Below are 22,791 nucleotides of genomic sequence, written 5' to 3' on the forward strand. Positions count from 1 at the left end.
CAATTGTTTGAATGTAGTCTACCTGACTATGACTGGGGCCCCAATTTGGAAATGCTACTACGCCCCTGGCCAAAGCCTGCTAATCTATCCATCCATCTTCTCCCGCTTATCCGTGGTCGGGTCGCGGAGGTAGCAGTTCCAGCCTGCTAATGACACAGACAAATTTAAAGGTCCCATGTCACGGCCATTTCTACTGATCATAATTCCATTGTTGAGGTATACTAAAATAGATTTATATTGTGCAATTTTCCCAAATCACATTGGTTTCTCATACAGCATCTCTGTATAGTATGTGTATTCACTCTGTCCTAAACGGCTTGTTGGAGCTCCTGCCCCCCCCCTCCCTATGAGCCCAGTGGCCGTCTGCGAGACAGCGAAACCCAGCCCGAACACACACACACCCGCAGCCTGGCTGGGAGTTTGTGTGTGCTCACACACCGACTCACAGCCTCGTCGCGTCCCGTCGTCTCAGGGAGGAGAAATCGGCTGAGTGATTGAGTGTGTGTGTGAGGAAGTCCACGTTACGTCCGCGGAGCAGTTAGGTTAACGGCTCCACGGATTGGTCCATTTGGGTATGGGCACTTCACTGTACCCAAAAAGAGAAATCTCCAATGGCGTTCTGGGGCAGCATAGACAGACAGGTATTTTCTGTGTTAGAGTTTTAATCGCTACAGGGTGTACTTTAAGGGTTTGTGACTTTGCAGACCGTTTACATGCATAAAAACCATCATAACACACAAGGGGACGGGTAATAACCGGAAAAGCATGACATGGGACCTTTAATGCATAATCATTGTATTCTCCAACATCCCTATAAACAAAGCATTATGGACGTAAAACTGGCTGACGTCGAAAACTTGGATAGCTGCAGAGTTAAAGATCCGTTTTTGTTATAGCATTAAAAGAAAGAAACACATGTGTCCCTCTTTGTCAGTAGACAGAATGGAGGACTAGGTTTGAATATCCCGCCCTGCCTTGCGACTCTCCCGAGCTCCAGGAGGCGGAGGCTCACATTAACGCTCTCCGGTCCGGCGCGGAAGGTTGTGTATCCGCGAGCTCCAGTGACAAGATTTAGGAGGAACAACATTTAAAAGCAACTTCAGTATAAACTACTAAGCTTTATCTTGCAACTAGTAGCCGAAAGAGGAGAACCGTGTCCCCGAATCCAGCGTTTTATCCAGCTTTTCCTTTCTTTCACGGAGATGTATCGCTGCTTGGAGAACTACTAGCGAGCATCGCTGCACACCGAAGCCAGGATGAGTGGCAGCTTCTCGGTGTCCGGCTCGGCGTCCTGCCGCTTCGCACACTACTTTGTTGTTTGTGGGATAGACACAGAAACTGGGCTGGAACCGGACGAACTAGCAGGTATGAGGTCTCCGTTCTGTGTCATGTTGTTTATGGGAAAAAACATTCACAACTCAGCTCGGCACATTTCATAAACATTGTTGACTAAAAATATCCCTTCACCGCTTAAAACATGTATTTTATTCAGTGCAAAGCTACACTATGATATCAAGGACACCAAGCTCTGTAACCTAAACTGACAAAGCTGTAAGTCATCACCTTAAGTAGCACACTATAAACCCTCAAATACCCAGTTAATGGCTCATGGTTTACAGTTGCTGTGTAGCAAAGCTCTGCACATAATGAAAGGATGAAGACTGAGAGGTCCAAGCATATTTTCTAAAGTTTATCATCTGATTCAAGCTTTCTGTGCCTTGCTTTACTGCTCTAAACAGGTCAACGTCAAACTACTGTTCATAACTGTAGACTACTGTAGTTTATATTCACTGTATTTACCCAAAGAATGTCAATTTGATATTATCTTGGGTCAGATGTATTGTTTCCTGAAGAAAAATGTGTCACGTTTGACCTTTTCAAGCCATTTTAATTAACTTTGATAAGGAAATAAACTCTACAAATCCTTATCTTGTCATGATAAGGTCTTCCTTTTAGGGCTGTGCGATTATGGCAAAAATCATAATCACGATTATTTTGGTCAATAATTGATATCACGATTATTAAATAAGATTATTCATTGACTTTGAAAACATCAATTTATTGAACTTTAAAACAAATACAAATAAAAATGTGAACAGTATATGTTTAACTGTTGATTACCCTGAACGTATAATTCAACTGAAAAACCAATACAAAAATTATTAAATAAATGATAAATATATATTTACATTTAAATAAATAATATCAAAATAATAAATACCAATAAACAAGATCAACAAATATTTTGGAGCGCACTTCCACAAGCTACTAAACATATATAAATATGATAAATAAAAATAAATTAGACAAAAATAAATTAGATCAAATATGTTGCACTGCAGTCACAACCTAGCAAAGCAAAATAATAGTTTTTTTCGATTATGTTGTTTTCGTAATTGTGGCAGGCCAACATCATAATTGCGATTAAAATACGATTAATTACACAGCCCTACTTCCTTTCATTCGTTTTTACTTGTTTATTTGTCTTTTCTGATGAAATAAGCGAAAGCTGAGTTGCATTAAGGCTGCCACAAGTGTGGTTAGAGGTGGTGATGCTGCTTCTACAGCAGGAGAAGGATTTGAGTAACAAAAGTGGCGCAGAAAGCACTGTTTATTCATGAGGTTGCATATTTTGAGCTTTGAATAACTATATTTGATATAACGATTGCTGTTGTTTATTCATAGCTATCAGGACATTTCCCTCTCCTCCAGTACAGCTGTGGTTTTGCAGATATGTCACCTCTCTCATTGACTGGGTTACCATCCTATTCACACTACCACAATGTGTAGTTACTTTTTTTGACAAGCTTTACCTTGTGGATGTAGGATAAGCTGAAGACTTTGTTGCTGAGGTGTTGCATCACAGTCGGATTGGTAGCTTCTGTCTTTGTAACTGAGTCTCTGGAGCAAAGTTCACAATAGTAAAGTCTGTGAGTGTTGAAAGCAAGCTGTGATTGCACTTTAAAAAAAAAACTGATTTCATGTGTGTGTGTGTGTGTGTGTGTGTGTGTGTGTGTGTGTGTGTGTGTGTGTGTGTGTGTGTGTGTGTGTGTGTGTGTGTGTGTGTGTGTGTGTGTGTGTGTGTGTGTGTGTGTGTGTGTGTGTGTGTGTGTGTGTGTGTGTGTGTGTGTGTGTGTGTGTGTGTGTGTGTGTGTGTGTGTGTGTGTGTGTGTGTGTGTGTGTGTGTGTGTGTGTGTGTGTGTGTGTGTGTGTGGCCGGCCGCACTGCTAACACCAATCACTACAACTAGCTGATCATCTGGTGTGTGTGGTTTAACTATGGGACTAGATAATAGTCGGATTAGGGCCATAACAAATTATTAGTATCAAATGTGACCTCTGTCTTGATTTGTCCAACCAACAGCCCAAAATGTATTACTATTGAAGAAGAGTCAGTGGACATTTTCTCAATTGTCAGTAATAGATGTTTGTATTATCAACACACAGATCGATCCACCAAACATACAGTAACTATCAAATGACCGGTTCTGTTGATGATGTCATTATTGTTGATGAGATCATGTGAAGGGACACATCTTTGAGGTGGCCTGGGGGGGGTTCTTGTCAGACATCATTAGCTGCTTTCATGATTTTTATTACAGCACTGCCACCTGTGACGTGTCTCTTCTTTCCTGTGATGTTTATTTCTTTGCTTTTTCATTGTTATGCTAAACACAGAATTACTGCCTATGCTGCTATTGGTCTGAAAGTAAAAGGACATCTGTTTAATCTGGAGTTTCCAAGACCTGCATTACCAACACGCGCATCTCACATGTTTTAGTGTCGTGGTTTACGGACTTGTGTGTCAAGAAGGTGATTGGTTTGATCCAGCTTATGTAGGGAGGCAGAACAGAAAACAAAGAAAAATCACGTACAAAGCAGCGTTGCCGACCATTTTCACACCACTATCGCTTAGCACTTACTTTCAGATAAGAGAAACATGAAAAAAGAAAAGAGCCTCTTCTGCCCTCTTGACCTCAGTTGTTATTTTTTAAGTTTGCTTGACGTCTGTTTCTCTACTTGTTCACTAGTTGGCTCAGGCCAATCAGAGTGAGGTCTTTTGCTGACAGTCTCTGTCATTTCAAATCGGCATCAGAAACCACTGAATAGTGCAAGATGTTGCGGGACACACATTAAAAACTCAACTGACAGACGGCCCAACATTAAACAGCAATTGTTATTCGGATTGGGTGCTTGACAGTTGGTTTATCCATACCCAGATACTCTGCAGATTCAAACACAGCAATACCTTTCTAGTGGGACATAATTGATGGTTGAAGGGGATGATTGTTATTCTATACATTGTTTTTGTACGAGTATCCTCGCGATTTTGATTTTCAAAATCTATAAAAGTATTAAATCTGAAGAAAAAACATGTACATGTGAAGGAACCCTGTACAAATCCACCGTGCTGAACCCCTGCAGACTTTCGATGGAAGCCCCCAAAGTGATGCCATCAGAAGGCACAATATGGCTGTTTGTTAGACGTTTGCGCATCATGGACACCACTGTCCTATCTGCAATGCAGCCGGTATGACTTATCTGATGTGTAGCATTACCTGATGAGTTATGCACAGGAGGCACCACGAAACCAACACAACAAATGTAGACTGTCACATTAACTAATCCATTTACTCGTTAACAGAGAGACTGAAAAACAATATGAGTGTGTATAGATTCCAGTTTTTGTCTTAAGTGAACATAAATGAAGCATAAGTAAAGCAATACATCCCCCTCCGCTTCATTCCTCCCAAAAGCTGCCCACCCCCATTTCTTTGTCATGTGCCTTCACCCTTCTACACTTCACTAGAGATCATTTACAATTCTGATCAGGCCTGTTGCTGTCCTCCCCCTTGACGCACCATCATCCGGACGACACTAATGCCGCCATGATTGATATTATCAACATGTTGCCGTTGGCTCTCCATCAATCTTAAATTTGGCAACATCTCAGCACCCCCAGATATTCTCGTGCCCTGAGTTTGAGGCAGCCATAATTGCAGTGACCCACATTAAGCAGCGTTGTATGCCGTTGTTTATTTTAGGCCGTGATTCCCCTCCTCCCTGCTCTTTGTGTGGCACTGTAGCCTTATTTTCCTTATCCCATTGTTCCAGTCAGAGGGCTAGACTTCCTGTAGACCTGCCTCGGGCTGCGCCATGGTTTACACGGCTTTCTCTCCCCGCGTGTGTGTGTCTGTTCAAGATCCTGCAGTGTTTAACTATTGATTTCAACTTATGCCCTGTTATAGATCAGAGCTCTTTGGTCCCAGGCTGGAATGCTAATCAGCTTCTTTAATTCCTCCCATATCGTGCCACTTTACCAGTCCATTCTCAGACACCCAACCCCATACCATGCCATTAAGCATCAGTGGTATAAATACACCCTGGCTGGCGTACAGAGCCTCAAATAGTCCCTGCATTCTAACACCAGATGCATTAGGGGTCAGCAGCATTGTGGACGGGAAAGGTAAGAGGAGTGAAGAAGAGCTAATTTGGGGAGAAGTTTAACGTTCCGGTTGTAGAAGAAGATATGTGAGGTGTTTACCACTTTGTCATCTTATACCCCTGCTGGGGAAATGACAGTCATCCGGCCCGGTGTAGTTGCTGGACTGCCGATTGCACACCACTTTCCATACCAGAAATAAGTCAACCAGTTTACAGATGTGCACGAAGGTTGCAGTCGAAGAACAATCCTGCTTTCTTTTCAATTTCCGAGTCATCAATTTGTTGTTCTTTCCCGTGTTTTACCTTGTTTTTAGCTACATTAAGGTCTGATAAAAGAGTAATTACTGTTGTTAGAATGTATTTATTTGATCGAAGCCTCTTTATTTTATTGCTTAAAATATATACAAGTACAATATAAAATGCTATAGAATTTCTGATTTAAAAAAAAAAGTGTCCATCACTATTTCCCACATAAAAAACCCAACAACAATGCTATAAAATCCTCAGCTAGAGCTAGTGAAAAATTGACATTTTAGCATGATAAATGACTCATCTCTAATCAATCATCTAAATTGCTGGCTATACATTTTCTGTCAGTCAGTTCATCAATTCATCCTCCTGTATTAATCAATAACGAATGAGGAAATTGGCAATACTAAATCACTAAATTAACCCTTTAAAGGGTAAAGTATTGTAAATGTATCCACATGAGCTCTGAATCTCTGTTTAAAGAAGAAGAGAGAACAAGAACCATTGAAATAATTTCAAACCTTTATTTATCCAGGTGTATCCCATTGAGATCATTGATCTCTTTTTCAAGGGAGACCTGCTCAAGTAGGTTCCACATGAAACATAAAAACATAAACAGAACAACAAAAAGGACATCATACAGCATCATTACAGGGATTACAATTTACATAACTATCCACATGAACACGTACCAACAGCATCCGATTGAGTAGCATCCAACCGAGCTTTAAAAACATTTAGTGGCACCAGATTGCTCAGTTTCCATTTCAATTGCAGACTATTCCAGGACAGTGGAGCTGCGCATCTAAATGCTATCTTCCCTAAGACAGTCCTAGCAGTTGGCACATTTAATAAAACCACAGCATGCGATCTCAGGCAGTAGCCACGTACAATTCGCCGTGAGATCAGGGAGCAGATGTGGGATAGAAGTTTCCCTAACATGGCTTTGTATATAAAAATGTACCAGTGACTGAGCCTCCGTACAGTTAGCGAAGGCAAACCAGCCCTTGCATACAGGGTACAGAAATAAATGCAGTGACATTAATAGTGGGGCACGCTTGTTTGCATGTTTCACTACTGATGCATGCATGAACACGCACACAGATGTTGGAACAGATTCTCAGTTTCAGCTCTCAGATAAGCCCGCCTGTCAGGTGTTCAACTTGTCAGCACTTCATAGTCACATTTGGCTCCAGCAGCACGGGACCCTCCCCTCCTCCTCCTCCTCTTCATCGTCTTTATCCTCCTCTCTTTCCCTTTCATGTCCTCCTCTGTCTCCATGTGTAACACCTCTCACTCCTCACACCTGAGTGTCACCCACTGCTCTCCCACAGCAGCAATCCTCGACACACTAATGCCCTAGCCACACAGAGACGTTACGGGTCGTATCCGCTACAGTTCTCTATCATATAGACGGTTCGGCCACACGAGGCCGACAGGGAAACGCAGATAACGATAACGGGTCCCAAGGTGGGTAGATCTGCGGACGCAACGCTCTGGGGGGCCAAACGGCTCCGTGATTACGCCCTATACGATCATTTCCTGATAACGAAAATACTGACAGGCTGCCAGGAGAGGGGGAGGAAAAGAGAGACTCCCTATATTATTCTTATATTATTATATAGAGTCGTTATTCATTTGTTTTAAAGCTCAATAAATAACAAAGAAGACCTTTGACCGGCACTTTTATAATTTTGTCCGGAAGATTTAAACTTTAACGGTCATGTTGACCGGCGATAAAAAATTCTAACGGAAACTCTGCCGCACGGTTCCCTCGTCCCTTGGAAGAGGTGTTTTATTTCTTTTCATCTGCTCGTGGACTACCGGGGAGATTTACAACAGGAGCAGACGCTTGCCTCGGGGAGGGAGAAAAAGAGCCAGAGCCCTGGCCCCTGCCTCTCTCCCCACCTCTGCTGCTAAATCCACCGCGGAGAATAAACAGAAGGGCAACCATGGCAACCATGCATGCTCGTGAAGTCTTCTTCGCTGCTTTTGGTGTATTTTGTGGCAGAAGTACAGCGCCACTTACAGGCCCGGCATATGTACTACAGCGTCTCCAGCGGGTCGAGCGGTCTCGTGTGGACGGACACGTTTCTGGTGCCGATTGCGTGTGGACGGAAGACTTTTTTGATATCGAATTCGGTTCATTTTCGTTACCGTCTCCGTGTGGCTAGGGTCTAAGGCCCCGCTCACACGGGACCGTTTGCGTTTATGCACAGTATGCGTATTCAAAAAAGTCTTCCGTTCACATGCATTAGTTTCATTTAACGTGTCTGTTCAAACGAGGCCGCTGGAAACGCTGTAGTACATATGCTGGGACTGTAAGTGGCGCTGTAACTTCCGCCAAAATACACCAAAAGCCGCGAAGAAGAGCAACCAGCAGCCCCGCTGCAATGTTGCCATGGCTACCCTTCTGTTTAAGCCCCGAAACTGAAACTGAAACTGAAAGAAACTGAAAGAAACCGAATCTGTGGATATTGCATCCCGACCAAGAAGCACATCTCCGTGGAGAGGACGGCTCAGAAAGAGAGATATATTCTCTACAAACACCGGGTGAGATCCTCCTTTGTCAATATAATGGATCAATGCATGAAATCTGACTCTGTTTATTTTGTTTAAGGAGTATATTGGGCGTTAACAATTCTGGTTTGCCTTTTATAATATTATTTCATTCAAGAACCCCTTGTGCGTTTAATTAACACAGCTATTTTTGATAGTTGCTGCAGGAGAGGTGGGGAGAGGCGGGGCTATCGTTATTTTTTCAGGAAATATTCGTATAGAGGCGATTACACGGACTCGGTTGACCCCCCAGAGCGTTTCGTTTGCAAATCTATCCACCTTGGGACCCGTTATTGTTTGTGGGGTCAGTTTCTATCGGCCTCGTGTAAATAATAGGGCTATACGCACGCGAAACTATGCAGATACAAGCAGTTTTCTCCTCGTGTAAACGGCGCCTAAATAAGTCAGGCTTTTTTCCAGTTTCTTATCCCCTGTTTGTCATTGGCCATAACTGCGATGTTAATGAGTTGATGTCACCTCAGGGAGAATTGGTTAAAGCACAGGTATTTACAACCAACTCCACTTCGTAGCCAAGTGCCAATAACCCCCTTTAGAGCGGAAACTGGTTTTCTCTCCCTACAAGTTTTAGCATGTCTATTTCAAGGTGAATGTCTTTTATAATGGCGACTTCAAAGATACGTAATTATATACTGAATGTCCTTGTTCTACTGAGAAACTACATCAAGCAATAAACACACACATAGAAGGTTTGGAGAATTTTGAAAGTTTATATTAATGACCGCAACAGTGATGGTGCAGGACTTTTATCGACTGTCATTCAACTCATGCCAAAGCTTGAAATAAAGGCAAGACTTTGTTAAACCCTTAATTGGTAAGCATTGTTAGAACAAAGGATGCTTACAGTCTCCAGATAAAGTTTCTCACCTGTTTAATTTATTAGTCAGCCACCAATCTGGCAGTTCTCAAGCATATAATGGCATTAGAGCTCTATTTTCTCTTTTGCTACGTGTAAAGTGGAGGTGAAAGTAGGGAGAAAGTCCTAGCCTGATGCTTATTTTGAGTTATTTTCTCTTTCTCTTGTCCTACATCACAACGTGGAAAAAGGATCTATAGGCTAACATGTAAAGAAAAGAATTGCCTTCATGGTTCATTGACAGCATTTTGTGGATTATTTTACTAACTAACTAACTAACTCGTCTGACGGCATTCACTTCAGACATGTTAATCCAGAAATATTACTCAGGCTGATCTTGTGGGATTGGAGCTGTGCCTTTTATGTAAAAGTGACTCATTTAGTCATTAGACTGACATGTAACAACCTGCACTTTAATGCTTGAACAAGATGCTGTATGAAGGTGAAAGGACTATGCTAGTAAACCATGTCTTGACCTGTGAGATACATTTGAACCATGCATAACCCAAGAACACACCTGTATGAAGCTGACCAGGATCTCATTTTGGAGAATTTAAAGCTACAGTCTAATGCTGTTCCGGGCTATTGATATTCAGTTTGTTCAAAGGGCTCCCTTGCTGCCTCTGGGATCTGGCAGGTTAGCCAGTGCAGCTTTAGAGACCACTGGAGCTCCGAGGTGTGCAGGCTGGGCGGAGGTGGGAGTGTCCTCAGGCTGCACAAAGGGATTTGAGCGGCTCAAGCTCCCCTCTGGCCCGGACCATCTGTCCACACAGAGCGGCCTGGGAGTCAGTCAGCACAAAGGCTGCACGCTGACACTGCCCACTGACGTATGCTAATGATGACAGGGGCTAACAACAATGACGCATGCCCCTGTTGACAAAGCCATGGCTGGGTAATGGGCAGATTATGGTATATGGCAAGAACAATACCAATAGCTAATTAAAACAAAGAGCAAACCTCTGTACGCTTGTTTTATTGTAAATCATTAATTTATCTCATTATGTGGTTATAATGACATCCCTATGAGAGTATTGTGACTTTATAATTGATTCACTTTTGGCATATTTGCTTCTGCTATAGATCTTTACATCTACTACTGTCTTTCTTTCTTTTTCTTTCGTCTTTTCTTTCTTTCACGGCTCATCACATCACTTCCTTCCTCTTCTCTTCCCCCTGTAGTGATTTCGTCCATCTCTCTGCATTTCCTCCCCAGCTCATCGCCTCGTGCTCTGTTAGCCCGGCCAGGCTGCTGTTAAGCCTGTTAACTTAATCCGTTCTGACAGTTCCTCCGGGTTACACTGAACTCAACGCTATAATGTAACACACACACACATGTACGTTCATGTTTTTAACCATGTCTCCGCTCCCTTCTGCAGTGTTTGACTAGCGGCATCCTCTTGTCTTTTTTTTAATATCCACTCAACTACAAGTCAGCTACTTAATGGCTCTTGATGTTTTGGTCTCACTCGCAAGTAATGATTTCTTGTCCCAATTTTCGGAAAAGGAAATGGCTCCCGTTAAGTGGAGTTCAAGTCTCTACATTTGAAGGAAAGAAGCCAATTCATGTCACAAAGAAAATAAGTACGGTCAAATAAAACAATCCGGTCTACGTTAGTCTGTTTTATGTCATTGTAGGTTGAGCATCTTCAAATTTGGAAGGTTGGTTGGTCAAAACAAGCTTTAAAAAAAATTGTCCAACCATATATAAACTTAGACAGGTTTTATACTTATTCCCAATGGCCATATTGGGGAAAGCATAATGTTGTATATCCTGCAAATAGGTATAGTTATATACTAATCACACTAATGGTGTTGTACTCAATGTTGAACAGACAAAGGGATGTAGCTGTGTGGAGAATGGCAAAGGGAAGATGTACAGAGAAGCCTTAAACCTTGCCTATTTTACATCTCATTTTGCAATAATTTGAATTTGCTAAATGTGAGGGTGTGTACCATTTAGCTGTGGACATGACAAGCACTGAAAACAAGAAAGAAGAAACTAGATATGCAGCAGACCGAAAACCTACAGTAGTGAATATAAGCTAAGTCACAGCAATTTATAACTTCTTCTTTACTACAGCTTTACTGCTGTTAACTCAGCTACAGGTTGTAAACAGTTTACAGGTAGTCTGTAGGTTTGGAGCAGGAATCAACCCATCTGTGTTGATGGAAAGCAGGACAAATAATACACTGTTTGCCTCAAGTGCAAATTGTTGGTTGAAGTTGAAGAGCCCTGCACCTGCCTGTCATCTGCCTCACATGTTGAGTGTCAGGGATGTGTGCTCTCATTCTCTAGACCCATACAGTGTAGGAGAGGCTCCCATGTGCTGCTACCCAAAGTTCAAGGACCGGGGGTAAGGGGGGGAGCAGTAATGATGGATGATCTGCCTTTGGGAGTCAGCGGGACCTCACGACCTCCGAGGATACTGCTAGCTGTTGCTGACTGGTCCCATCCCTCTCCGTCTCCAACAGCAAAGTGAGCAGTTGATCTTAGGAGGCATGGGGAGCCATTTCACAGCCCCCCCCTCAGAGCGACCTCTGACCCTCAGCTCCATATGTTCTGTCTATGGGAGAAGAAGGAGACAAAAGACCAGAGGGAGTTGGGGGTTGTTGTTTTGGTTCACTGGTACGTTGGTTCACAAATTGGTTTTAGCTGGACTTGACCATAGACACTCAACCTTACTGGTCTTGGGTCCATCTTTTCTTATTGTACTTATTGAAAACCACTGACCACAAAACTTTGAACTTCAATGTGTCAACCAGCCAAGAGTGTTTTAAAGTGTTTCTGAACAGCCAGTCCTGAAGGCATAATGTCAAAGAAACAAGTGAGACTTGGGCGTAGGCTCCACGAGGACGAAAACGGGTTGAATCCGCATATTTCTCATGCGTATAGCCCTTTAAGCTCGACGACGCCGTAACAGAAACGTAGAAACAGACCCCGCAAACGACAACGGGTCCAAAGGTGGATAGATCTGGGAACGGAGCGCTCTGGGGGGTCCAACGGGGCCGTGGGGTTGCCTATACGGTCATGCGTTTCATAGCCCCGCCTCTCCCCACCTCTGCTGCTCACCCCCGCAAAAGTACACTGCACACTGAATTCAGATTATTTATCTTTATCTCGATATGAACATAAACGCGAGTGAAGTCTAATCTGACAGGACGGAGACACGCAGCTCCTCCGGCTGTGAAGCAGCGAGAGCAAAACACACACTTCAAGTCAGATCATCACCCTTAGCTATTTTAATTACCTCTCAAACTACCTAAACTAGTTATAAATATGTTTATTTTTACTGTCGGGTTTACTTACTGGATCAGCTGCTGCATGAGGAAGCATGAAGATTTAAACTTTAACACACATTGACCGGCGAAAAACTCTGCGCGGTTCCCTCCGCCCCCACCGCGGAGAATAAACAGAAGTGCAGCCATGACAACCATTCTTCTTCGCTGCTTTTGTGGAGGAAGTTACAGCGCCACGTACAGGTTCGGCATATGTACTGCAGCTTTTCCAGCGGTTGGATGTAAACGGAGCCGTCTCGTGGAGCTTGACACAATCCGGTGTATATTGCGTGTGGTCGGAAGGTTTTTTGCGGTTGCGTTTGCGTTACTCCGATGCGTTTTGCTGTATTTGTCCTCGTGGAGCCGGGGCCTTGATATCCGTTAAAAGGTCAATCCTTCCTCAAAAAGATCAAGGACATTCAGACACAGTGGCAAAAGTAGTTGTGTAAAACATGTAAAAGACACTTCTCAAAATAAGTTCAACCCCTATCTACCATCTCACCTCTGCACTAGGGCTGTCCCGAATACAATTTTTCGGGCTCCGGATATTCGGTAGTAATCAGCTGCGAATATTCAAATATTCGGCCCGCGCGGGGGTAGGTGCGTAGCCTAGTAATAAGCAGTGAACCGCTTCAACACGTATTTCGGTTTATTCACGGCATTCATTTTGTTATTCTACAGTATTGTTGTTTTATAGTTATTTATTTGTTAATGTATATAACCCAATTTGTGTTCTTTGAAATTGAAAATGATATTGCATTTCGTTGCAGTTGTATATATGTCTTAAGTGTAATTTGGCTTGGCTTCCTATTTTGTATGGACATGCTTTTATTTTGAAGGAGAGTTAGTGGTGCTGTTGACAGGAAGTTGTTGTTGCTATGGAAACAACGTGACGGAGATTAACGGAGAAAAAGTAATATCTACATATAAAGACGGAGAAAGTAAACGATAACGTTTATGGTTAAGTGTTAGCACCCCCCGAAGTGGCACAATCTCTTACGTTGATATTGATATTACGTTGAGTTTTCAATAAATAAATAGAAAAAGAAAAGAAAAAAAACGAATAACGAAATTGAAACCCGAATAGTACTCCAACGAACGAATATTCGGATATTCGGGTGCAGCCCTACTCTGCACACGTGCATGTTTATCAGTCTGTTTAAGAACATTACAAGAGATGTTGAATGAGCCCCCAGATTTTAGATTTCAGAAAGCTGTTGGTCGGAACGGGTTTTCAGAGACTGTTCATTCAAACAATCTGAGCCCTTGATTTAGCCAATTTTTTTTTACTTTCTAAGTAGCAGAAGAGGATCAGGATCTGCAGTGGTCAATGAAGCAGGGAGTTGTAGGGCTGTGCAATTAATCGTATTTTAATCGCAATTACGATTTTGGCCTGCCACAATTACGAAAACAACATAATCGTAAAAAACGATTATTTTGCTTTGCTTGGTTGTGGCCGTGCACTGCAAAATATTGGATCTAATTTATTTTAGTCTAATTTATTTGTATTTATCATATTTACATATGTTTAGTAGCTTGTTGAAGTGCGCTCCAAAATATTTGTTGATCTTGTTTATTGGTATTTATTATTTTGATATTATTTATTTAAATATAAATGTATCATTTAATTTATTTTTGTATTGGTTTTTCAGTTGAATTATACGTTCAGGGTAATCAACAGTTAAAAAGATACTGTTCAAATTATTATTTGTATTTGTTTTAAAGTTCAATAAATGGATGTTTTCAAAGTCAATGAATAATCGTATTTAATAATCGTGATATCAATTATTGACCAAAATAATCGTGATTATGATTTTTGCCATAATCGCACAGCCCTAGGGAGTTGTGTACTGACTGCATACGTACTATAAAAGCAAAATGGTTGCCTCATGTGTAGAACATCTACCAGTGTTCGTATATTACCCAGTACATGTATAGAACATGGGCAAATGTTCTGTTTTGCTTGTAAAAGGTCATCAACTCAGTTCTGAGAAACCAAGCCTTTAGGTTCCCCATGGTGCTGTCTGGAAATGTCAAACCATGTCCCTAAGGAACTCAAGGGTTTATATGGAAATGTCGCTGACATTTTCCCTAAAGCTTGTATTGTTCTTGATTTCTTAGCTGGAATAGTGTAAAAAGCTCAGAAATGAGTATCCCTTAGATGTAGCTATGTGGCCTACGACACCAGGAAAAGTCAACATTTAAATTGTGTAACAAAATCGCAATATTGTTGCAGACATGATATTTCCGTCAGATTCCAGTGGTCCTAATATCCCTGAAAATGCAAAGGGCATATGATAAATAAATGTCCTTTATTATGAAGGTTCCCATTGAGAGAACCAGCATTATCTCAGTACAGGGACAAGCTATATTAGTCCATTATGTTTTATTTGATAGCTGGACCACACTTGGCTTCTACTCTCTTGTAGATTGATGGACAATTCTTTAATGTTCGTAATGTGTAACATCTGCACTCTCCTTGGCCAACGACTCATACATGTCATAAATCAGTCAGTGCACTCAGTAGCCTTGGTCATGTATTGAAAGGTAGCCATTCCAGGGGTTGTCAGCCTTTTGAAGGACAGGGTCATACAATTCCATCATAATGTATTATGAGGTTGGCATTACTTGTTTTTAATGACATAATGTTTTTGGTAGCTTTTCATTTGAATTTTTTAATAAGGAATTGCAAAGCAGGTGTTTTGAATGTTCCATTTAAAAGTCAATGTCAACACAAACAAAGCAGGTGAATAACGAATGATTAGTATATTGGCCACACCCGACATATTTTATTGGACGTGAATTTTTTTTATCTCTGGTTGCGGTCGAATAGTCCATTTAGCTTAGGAACCTTCCTAACGGAGTGAAATGACCCGGAAGTCCCTCAGTGGCAGCCATGATAAGTGCCGTTCGAATTCTCTAAATTAAAAGGAAAGGAGGTTTCAAACTTCCTTTATAACCTCCTTTAGCTTAGGAACCACTGGACCTCCCTAACCGAAAGGAGAGGAGAAAATGCTGCCCCACAATGCCTTGCGGCCGCCGCATTTGCCGTCACACAACAGTCGGCCGTTCACGGAAACAACCGATTATGAACGAGAAATGATATCATGAAAGTTACGGTGCTTATTAAGCATTTTAAAACGTATGTGGTAAGTTGCCAAAGTGCTTTGTTTTGAACGTTCATCAGTATTATAATCAAAAAGAGAAATATGAACGTTAGTTTTTACTGAAATGATCAAATAAAGTCAACATTTCACAGTCTTTACTGAGCTGTGTGGGGTTTGTTCAACTTTTAAAAGATGTTTGAATGGTGATATATACAGTGATAGATGTTAAGGACTAACGTTTATAATAAATACATTTGTATTGATTTTAAGATCTTTTCATACAATCATACGTATTGGGATCATTTGTATTAATGTAGACCGGAGGGAGAGGGTGACGAGCATAAGTTTCACTTTCCTTTTTTATTTCAATTCCAACTTTGGTCATGAAGAATATGTTTCTCTGTTGTCCCCGTTCATAAAGCATAAAACAACAGCATCAGAGCACGGTGCAGAGTCTCTAGATGAGTTTACAGTAGTCCCTCTACTCGTTCTTATTAAACATCCTTGTTGTAGTCCGCTGTATAGAAAACTGTAGTTTCCATAGTTTCCCCACAGCAGCAGGCGCACATTTATGACCTCCGCTGGCGCATCATAAACACGTCGGATAGTGAAAGTGCAGTCGGATTCTCTAAAGTACCGCAGTCTCTTCTCCTAAATCCTTTTGAATTCTCCTATCCACTATCCCTTAACCCCATGACGTTTCACTCCGAGGTCAAGGAATAGACTGTTTTTTTGGAGTATTCGACCGCAACCTCTGTGTTTGTCAGGATTCGGGAAAAGGTAGGCCCCAAATGCAGTTTTAAAAGGGAAGCGGGTTTCAAAATGTAACATAAGGCAAGCTTTATTTACAAAAAAAAAGCTGTTGACAATGAAAAAACTAAACAAAACCATGAATCCAAAAAGCAGGTAGCACGAGGTAGCAACTAGACAAAAACTGACCGTGACAAACATGGAGGGTGACAGGAAAGACAATGAACCAACATGGAGCACAGGGGAAGACAAGACTAAATACACAGAAGGGTAATCACAGGACAAGACACAGCTGGGCAGGGGAGGCAGAAACACAAGGACAACAGGTGAACACAATCAGACAATCAGACACAGGAGGGAAAACACAGGAAGGAAGACAAAACACAGGGAGAACATAATTTCAAAATAAAACCATGACAGGACAGACAAAACTAAAGTCGTGACAGTTTCTCAACTGGATTTACTCAACTTGGACATTAACCTGTCAATGAGGTTGCAGTCAAAGATTTGTATATTTTCAATAAAGGGCCTGGGTATTTGTACACGTTCCGTAGATATTTCACATCTCCAAAAACTGCAGTATACCAACCATATTGTTATCTTATTCCCTTTATTACCCTAGCCCTTTCCCAGCTGCTCTTCCAATAAGTGCAAAGACTGACTCGTGCTGCACTTGCTGTGTTTACTCGGAGAGATCAATAGTGTTTGTGTATGCAGTGACTGTGTGATGGTACACTCTGTGCTCTGAGCATGTACATATGTTAGTTTGTCCCCAGGCCATGCTGACGCGCACAAGAATTTGGTCTGCAGAAAACATGGAGATGGAGGCAGGCTGTGACCTGAAACAAGTGGCCAGATTCTAACCACAATCGAGACACCTGTGATTAATGAGCCTGAATTAATTTGCATTGATTGCCTAATGCGATTGTGAAATATAATACCTCCTAGTCCCCAGTGACACACACACAGGTGACAGCAGCTCCAACAAACCTCATCATTGTAACGGTGTGAAGCGCGGTGCTATGTCAGGCAGACTGTTAATCTCCTTACATAACTGCGATAGGCTGCACCACGGTAACTAAGGCCCCTTATGACAGATTACGGCCACTGCTGCATCACCTCACTGAGAGACATGCTGGTCACAAACTACAGTGGATTATACAGAGGCTGAAAAACATTTATTTATTTATTATATAATTGCTTTTCAGGCTATCATAAGCGACAGAAAGTGTCTGACAGATTGCTGGGGGAGCATAAAGTGTCACAAACAAACACGCTGATTTGCGTCCTTTCGTGCACATATCTTGTTGACAAGCTTTATATAAAGTCAACACATGCAGACGACACGTGCACTTTCTAGATCAGATTACGCAAACTACGTATACATAAAGTTTGGCAAAATCATTTTTAAACATGGCTTTACGTGGAGCCTTTAATTTCTCAAGCGATCAGAGGAATACGAATTGTTGTCCCATGTTTACATCTTCCTGACCAGCATCCTATCAAGAAGTGCAGGAACAAGTCCTAAATCCAGAAATGAATTAGCATTTTAGCTCTCTTTGTCAGAGTCATAATTATCCCATAAACTACATTATTAACTGCCAGTTCTTTTGTAGTATTGAGTTAATCTGCATTTAAAACCTGCTACTAGGTGCACATTTGAATCAAAAAAACATCTGATATCATAAGCACTTAGTTGGCTGGTCATGTGTACTTGTTCTAGAAAAGAAGTGTGCATGTGCTGGCTGGTAATTGGACTTTGATCTCTTGCTGTTTGAGTTCCAACTCATCCTGTCCTCTGGCCAGAGTGATAAGGCTATGTAAACAAAGCATGACCGCTCTCAGATAAGCCAGTGTACTCCATGTCGTACTGTCCCTCAATGCTACTTTGCAAACTTTATTTATTTGTTCTAAACCAGACAGTGGATTTAATTATCTCCTTTATTCTGGGGTCTGTCTCCTTCTTTCATCCTCTCCTCCTCTCTTCAAAATAAGGGGGAAAAGACATATTTTCTTTGTTATTTGCAAGAATGACATTTAAGGTTATTTGCCATTCATCCTGTTTACATGTTTTTACCAATACAATCATCCATGGATTTTCAAACGCACGTGTGTGAGACCCATCTCACACAATAAACTCAACAGTAAGGTGCTGCTAACACACCAGTTTGACAATCTAATAATATCAGGGTAATACATCAGCAACAGGAGATGAGAACTGGATAGCATTTGACCAATTCATTCATCTTTCTTCAATAGGATTTTGAATGCAGGACGTAAACTTGTAAAGGAGTTTTTAACAATGCAGTGTTGGTGTCAAGTAGAGGATTAATACTTTGCTGATAGATGGTGGTGATGATGAATAATGTAGTCTACAGGAAAGCCTGCACTCTGTGTCTCGGAAACTGAGAATGCTCTATCAGACTTTGTTTCTGATTACCTTTTTTTGAACTCTTAAAAACCCAACAAGTGACGGATTAAATCTACCAGCGGTATTATCTCTGTGGGTGGGAGCTCAGGAGAGCAAAGCCCAGTATGATTATGTCACAGCACAGATGCTCAATATAAATCCCTCAGAACGCGTTTAACAAACAGCCGAAATCTCCTCCAACAACATCACCAATTAGTTGACTCTGCTTTTGTGTGTGTGTGATTGGTCACACTTACTCCCGGCCATATGCAGCGCTCTCTCCTCCCCTGCAGTCAACATCAGGTTATGTAATTGGGCCATGTACGGGTGGGCTTGTCGAGGCAGATTAGACAGATTCTGCGGCTATTTCTGAACCAGTGCCTTGGATTGTTTATCCCAGCGGAGTCAAGGGTAAAACGTGACAGGCAAGCAGAAATTAGAAATCTGACAGACTGATGGATAGTGTCCTGATGCGAAGAAGGAAGGGATTAGTTATGACGTGCCTCATAGCAAGTGGGTCTGTTTTCAGTTCATGGATATTCCCTCACCAGCAAATAAATAAATAAATAGCTTTAAGATCAAAGATTATCGGGTCAATATTGTTTATGATCAATCCATTAATCCACACATTTACTGCTACTTTGTTTATGCACCTAATGGTCGGCTTCTCACAGTTTATAGTAAACGGTACAAACATCAGCATGGTTTAAACTTTTGCCTCTAATCCCTCTAGAACCCTCTGTCAGTTTCCCCTCCCTCCTGCGAGTTATTAAAATAATAGGACTTTCGCTGCTCCCAGTGTCTTCTCTTTTCTTTTCATCTCTCCATTCCCATTATATCAGCGAGTTTGCTTCAAGGCTGCAGTGTGGGACGTACGGCTGAAGTAGCTTATGCAACCGTCCCGCTCATCCTTAAGGCCATTCCAAGAGAATGTGCCTCCTTAAAACCTCCCTTACCATTTCCCTTGGTTTTGTAGCTTTTAAAGGATTGTAGAACCTCACTAGTATTGTGTGCTGCCTGTCCCTCATGTTCCACACACTGAAGTAGCTCTGTGAGATGAGCTATGGGGCCTGTTTGAATGAAATACAATTAACATGCGCCTGGGTTCAAATGGGATGACGTAACCTCCATTAACAGCGGCCCTTTAGCCCCTCTCTGTGTTCTACAGGACGCACAGGAGTAGCCATGGAGACACAAGAGCATTTACCCAAGACAAATTATTTCGCTGAAGGGGGGTTGATGAGCTAAAGAGAGTACTAACATCTCCGCACCCCCCTTCACTGAATCACTCTCATCCTTTCTCCTTCTGATTGTATGCAGTGATTTATGCTGACTGTCAGCTGGCCAGGATTGAAAACATTGAGCGTTTTGTTTCTGCACTCTCTTTCCTAACACACACTGCTAATGTGTGCCAATGTAAATCAAGTATGGCTGTCATGCAGGGTGTAAAAAACACGTGAAAACATCATGGTCTCATATTTTCTCGTTGTTTAGTAGTCAGTCTGACAGTGCAGCACCTGGGACATGGTCTTTGAAAAATGTATTACACTACATACAGAAACTGTTCCTGTTACTGTTGTGTTTGTAATGCAGCATCAGTATTGAATTGGTTTTGGATAAATGTGTGGTCAATAAGACGAACAATGAATGTTTCTGTTGCTTGGATAAGTATTTAGTAAGACAGAACTAACATATTCAAATACATTAATTATTTATAAATAAAGCTGGCATTATTATTATTTTTATTGAGCCAAAACAATTATGTGATAGTGAATTTTAAGTGATAGTAATTTTGTAAAATAGCTGGACACTAGTTATTTTTTACAATTGTTACTGAAAATATTTTTAAGGGACTATTTTCAGTGGCGGATTCATCCACATTTGGTGCTCTAGTGAGTTGTTTTGGCAGCAGGATGTTGTTTGTAGATCAAATCAAGACAAATGAGTGTGCGTGTGTTAATGCCACCCATTGCCGTGTGTCTCACTTATGTGTTTTCTAAATGTTTTGAACAACAATACAGCTCTGTGCGCCACAGAGGAATAAGATGTATCCAGCTTTGTCTTACACAAAATATGATATACATTCACTGTTAGTTTGGCAATAAGAAACAAAAGTGTAGTCTTTACACCAAGTTCAATTGGCAAACTAGTAAAAAAAAGTTATATAACTTCATAAACAACCCCTCGACTTTACTGCTCCCCTCAAACTGCTCTGTAAACTGATGTTTCCTAAAGATCAAAGATGTCCGCCGCAGGCCTTTTTGGAGATGGCCCAGTCCTGTTGAAAAGCCTTTTTCATACATCCAACTGAATATCTTTATTTATTTTCTTGAATCCGTATGTGTGCACCTTGCTGAGCCGAGCTGGAAAAACCCTGTGATCACACGTGGAGGATATCAAAGCAGTCAGACCTCCCTCCCCTCCATGTATACTCCTTTACTGTCTCGGCAAGCACCTTATCGTGTGACATTGGTTTATATGATGATAACAATAATGACACTTTTTAAGGGGATCTTCTTTTTCCTTCGCTGGAATGCTTGTTGCGCTGCATGAAAAAAGGGTTAAATGTTAGGATTTGGTTTGTTTGGAGAATGGAGGCACCCATATTTTTACACCGCACCAGGGCCTGTAATCATGCTGTAGAGCCAGTCGCTCAAAGTGAGGAATAAACCACATGTGAAGTGACTCAGTCCTACTGACAGCATATGTAGTAAACTTTACAAGTAACTCTTAAGTCATTACATTTTTGTAATAAACTAAATCATGACCTTGGCTGGTCACTAATTATAATACCTGTTTATTCAGCAGAATGTAGACTGACTTCCATTGCTGGTTTGTCTGTGATGACAAAAGAGACTCATCTACTGGCAATTGAAAAGAAGGCATTTTGTTTAACCACAGGTTTTCCTGTGGTTAAACATTCCTACATATGAAGGTCATTAAAACAATCATGGCTACTACTAACCCCTCTGAATGTCTCTCTTTTTTTGTGCTCAAATACTCATTTTTGCTAATTTATTCATATTAATTACAATGACTTTATTTTATTGCAGTAAAAAACGAAGAAAAAATAATAATTGTATCTTTCCAAAGTTGTACTTCCAGCCGTTTGATAGAAATGGCTCCAGACACCCGGAGCTCCCTCCAGTTGTGTTTGGGGGATGATTTGACTGAGTTGTCATGTCCGTTATAAAAGAGCACCCTTGTTTCTGTCCTGTGTAATACAACGTTGTCTCAGCACACTCCACAGCTGTCCGCTTTCTTTCACTTTCTCTTTCTTACGCCGTCTCTTATGTTGGCAGGCTTGTTTGTGTTCCCAGTGGTTCATCCCTCTCTATTGCTTCGTGTTCGTCTCCCACACCTCGCTGTCACAAGTCTCGTTCATCAGCATCACGATCTGTCTTCCTGTCTCTGTTAGTCATCCCGCAGCGTAGATTGTTACATCTTTTGGTGTGTTGCCCACTCACTCCCTTCATCTTCTGTATTCAGACAACGTACAGTCATTCAAGATGATCTTTTCACCCCCGTCTGTCTTTCTCATAAAATCTCATAAAGTTTTAGATCATTTTCGGTTTTCTTCAACCATAATGCAACTTTTGCCAGTAGGAAAAGTTCAGGAAAAGTTCACCATTTCAGAGGTATTTGTAAATTGTGGAGAAAGAGCAAATATTCAAATGACACGGCAACAAAGTTATGTCATAATCACCAATTTGATAGTGTTTTAAAAGACAGTTTTCCTTTATTAACATATTTCAAAGGTTTCTTCTCTCCATATCTTTTGGAAATTGTAAAAAAAAAGCTGCTTTCAGCACTTTTAAAAACATTTCTGATTAATAGCCACCCATATTAAAGTGTATTTACTTATCAGTTTTGATCACGTGTACTTTCCCATTATGATGTTTTGTTAAGCTACCATGTATACAACTCTGTTCAAAACCCCCTTTGAGCTTCAGTGCTTCAAATGTGAAACAGCTGTACAGAGTTCAGTTTTGTTCACAGAAAGATAAACCTAGAATCAGTGAGTGTGAACAGCTTTTTGGTTAAAACCATCATAAACTCACTAAGCTAGGTGAGACCTGAGCCCGACACGCACACCTGTCTGCCTTTATAATTAAAGTTTAG

The 22,791-nt window shown here is 41.3% G+C and overlaps 1 protein-coding gene across 2 annotated transcripts in view; it reads left to right on the forward strand.

The window, feature by feature from the left end:
- The first annotated feature begins 1,011 nt into the window (after window positions 1-1,011).
- dennd5b (DENN/MADD domain containing 5B) overlaps window positions 1,012-22,791 on the forward strand; it is a 65,718-nt gene continuing 43,938 nt past the window's right edge. For both annotated transcript variants that reach the window (XM_034131483.1, XM_034131482.1), the window contains exon 1: window positions 1,012-1,365. In XM_034131483.1, coding sequence (XP_033987374.1) covers window positions 1,257-1,365 — 109 coding nt within the window. In that variant the 5' untranslated portion in view covers window positions 1,012-1,256. The remainder of the gene's footprint in view (window positions 1,366-22,791) is intronic.

Source organism: Trematomus bernacchii, unplaced genomic scaffold (genome assembly GCF_902827165.1).
Source record: "Trematomus bernacchii unplaced genomic scaffold, fTreBer1.1, whole genome shotgun sequence".
In the NCBI taxonomy this organism is placed as follows: Eukaryota; Metazoa; Chordata; class Actinopteri; order Perciformes; family Nototheniidae; genus Trematomus; species Trematomus bernacchii.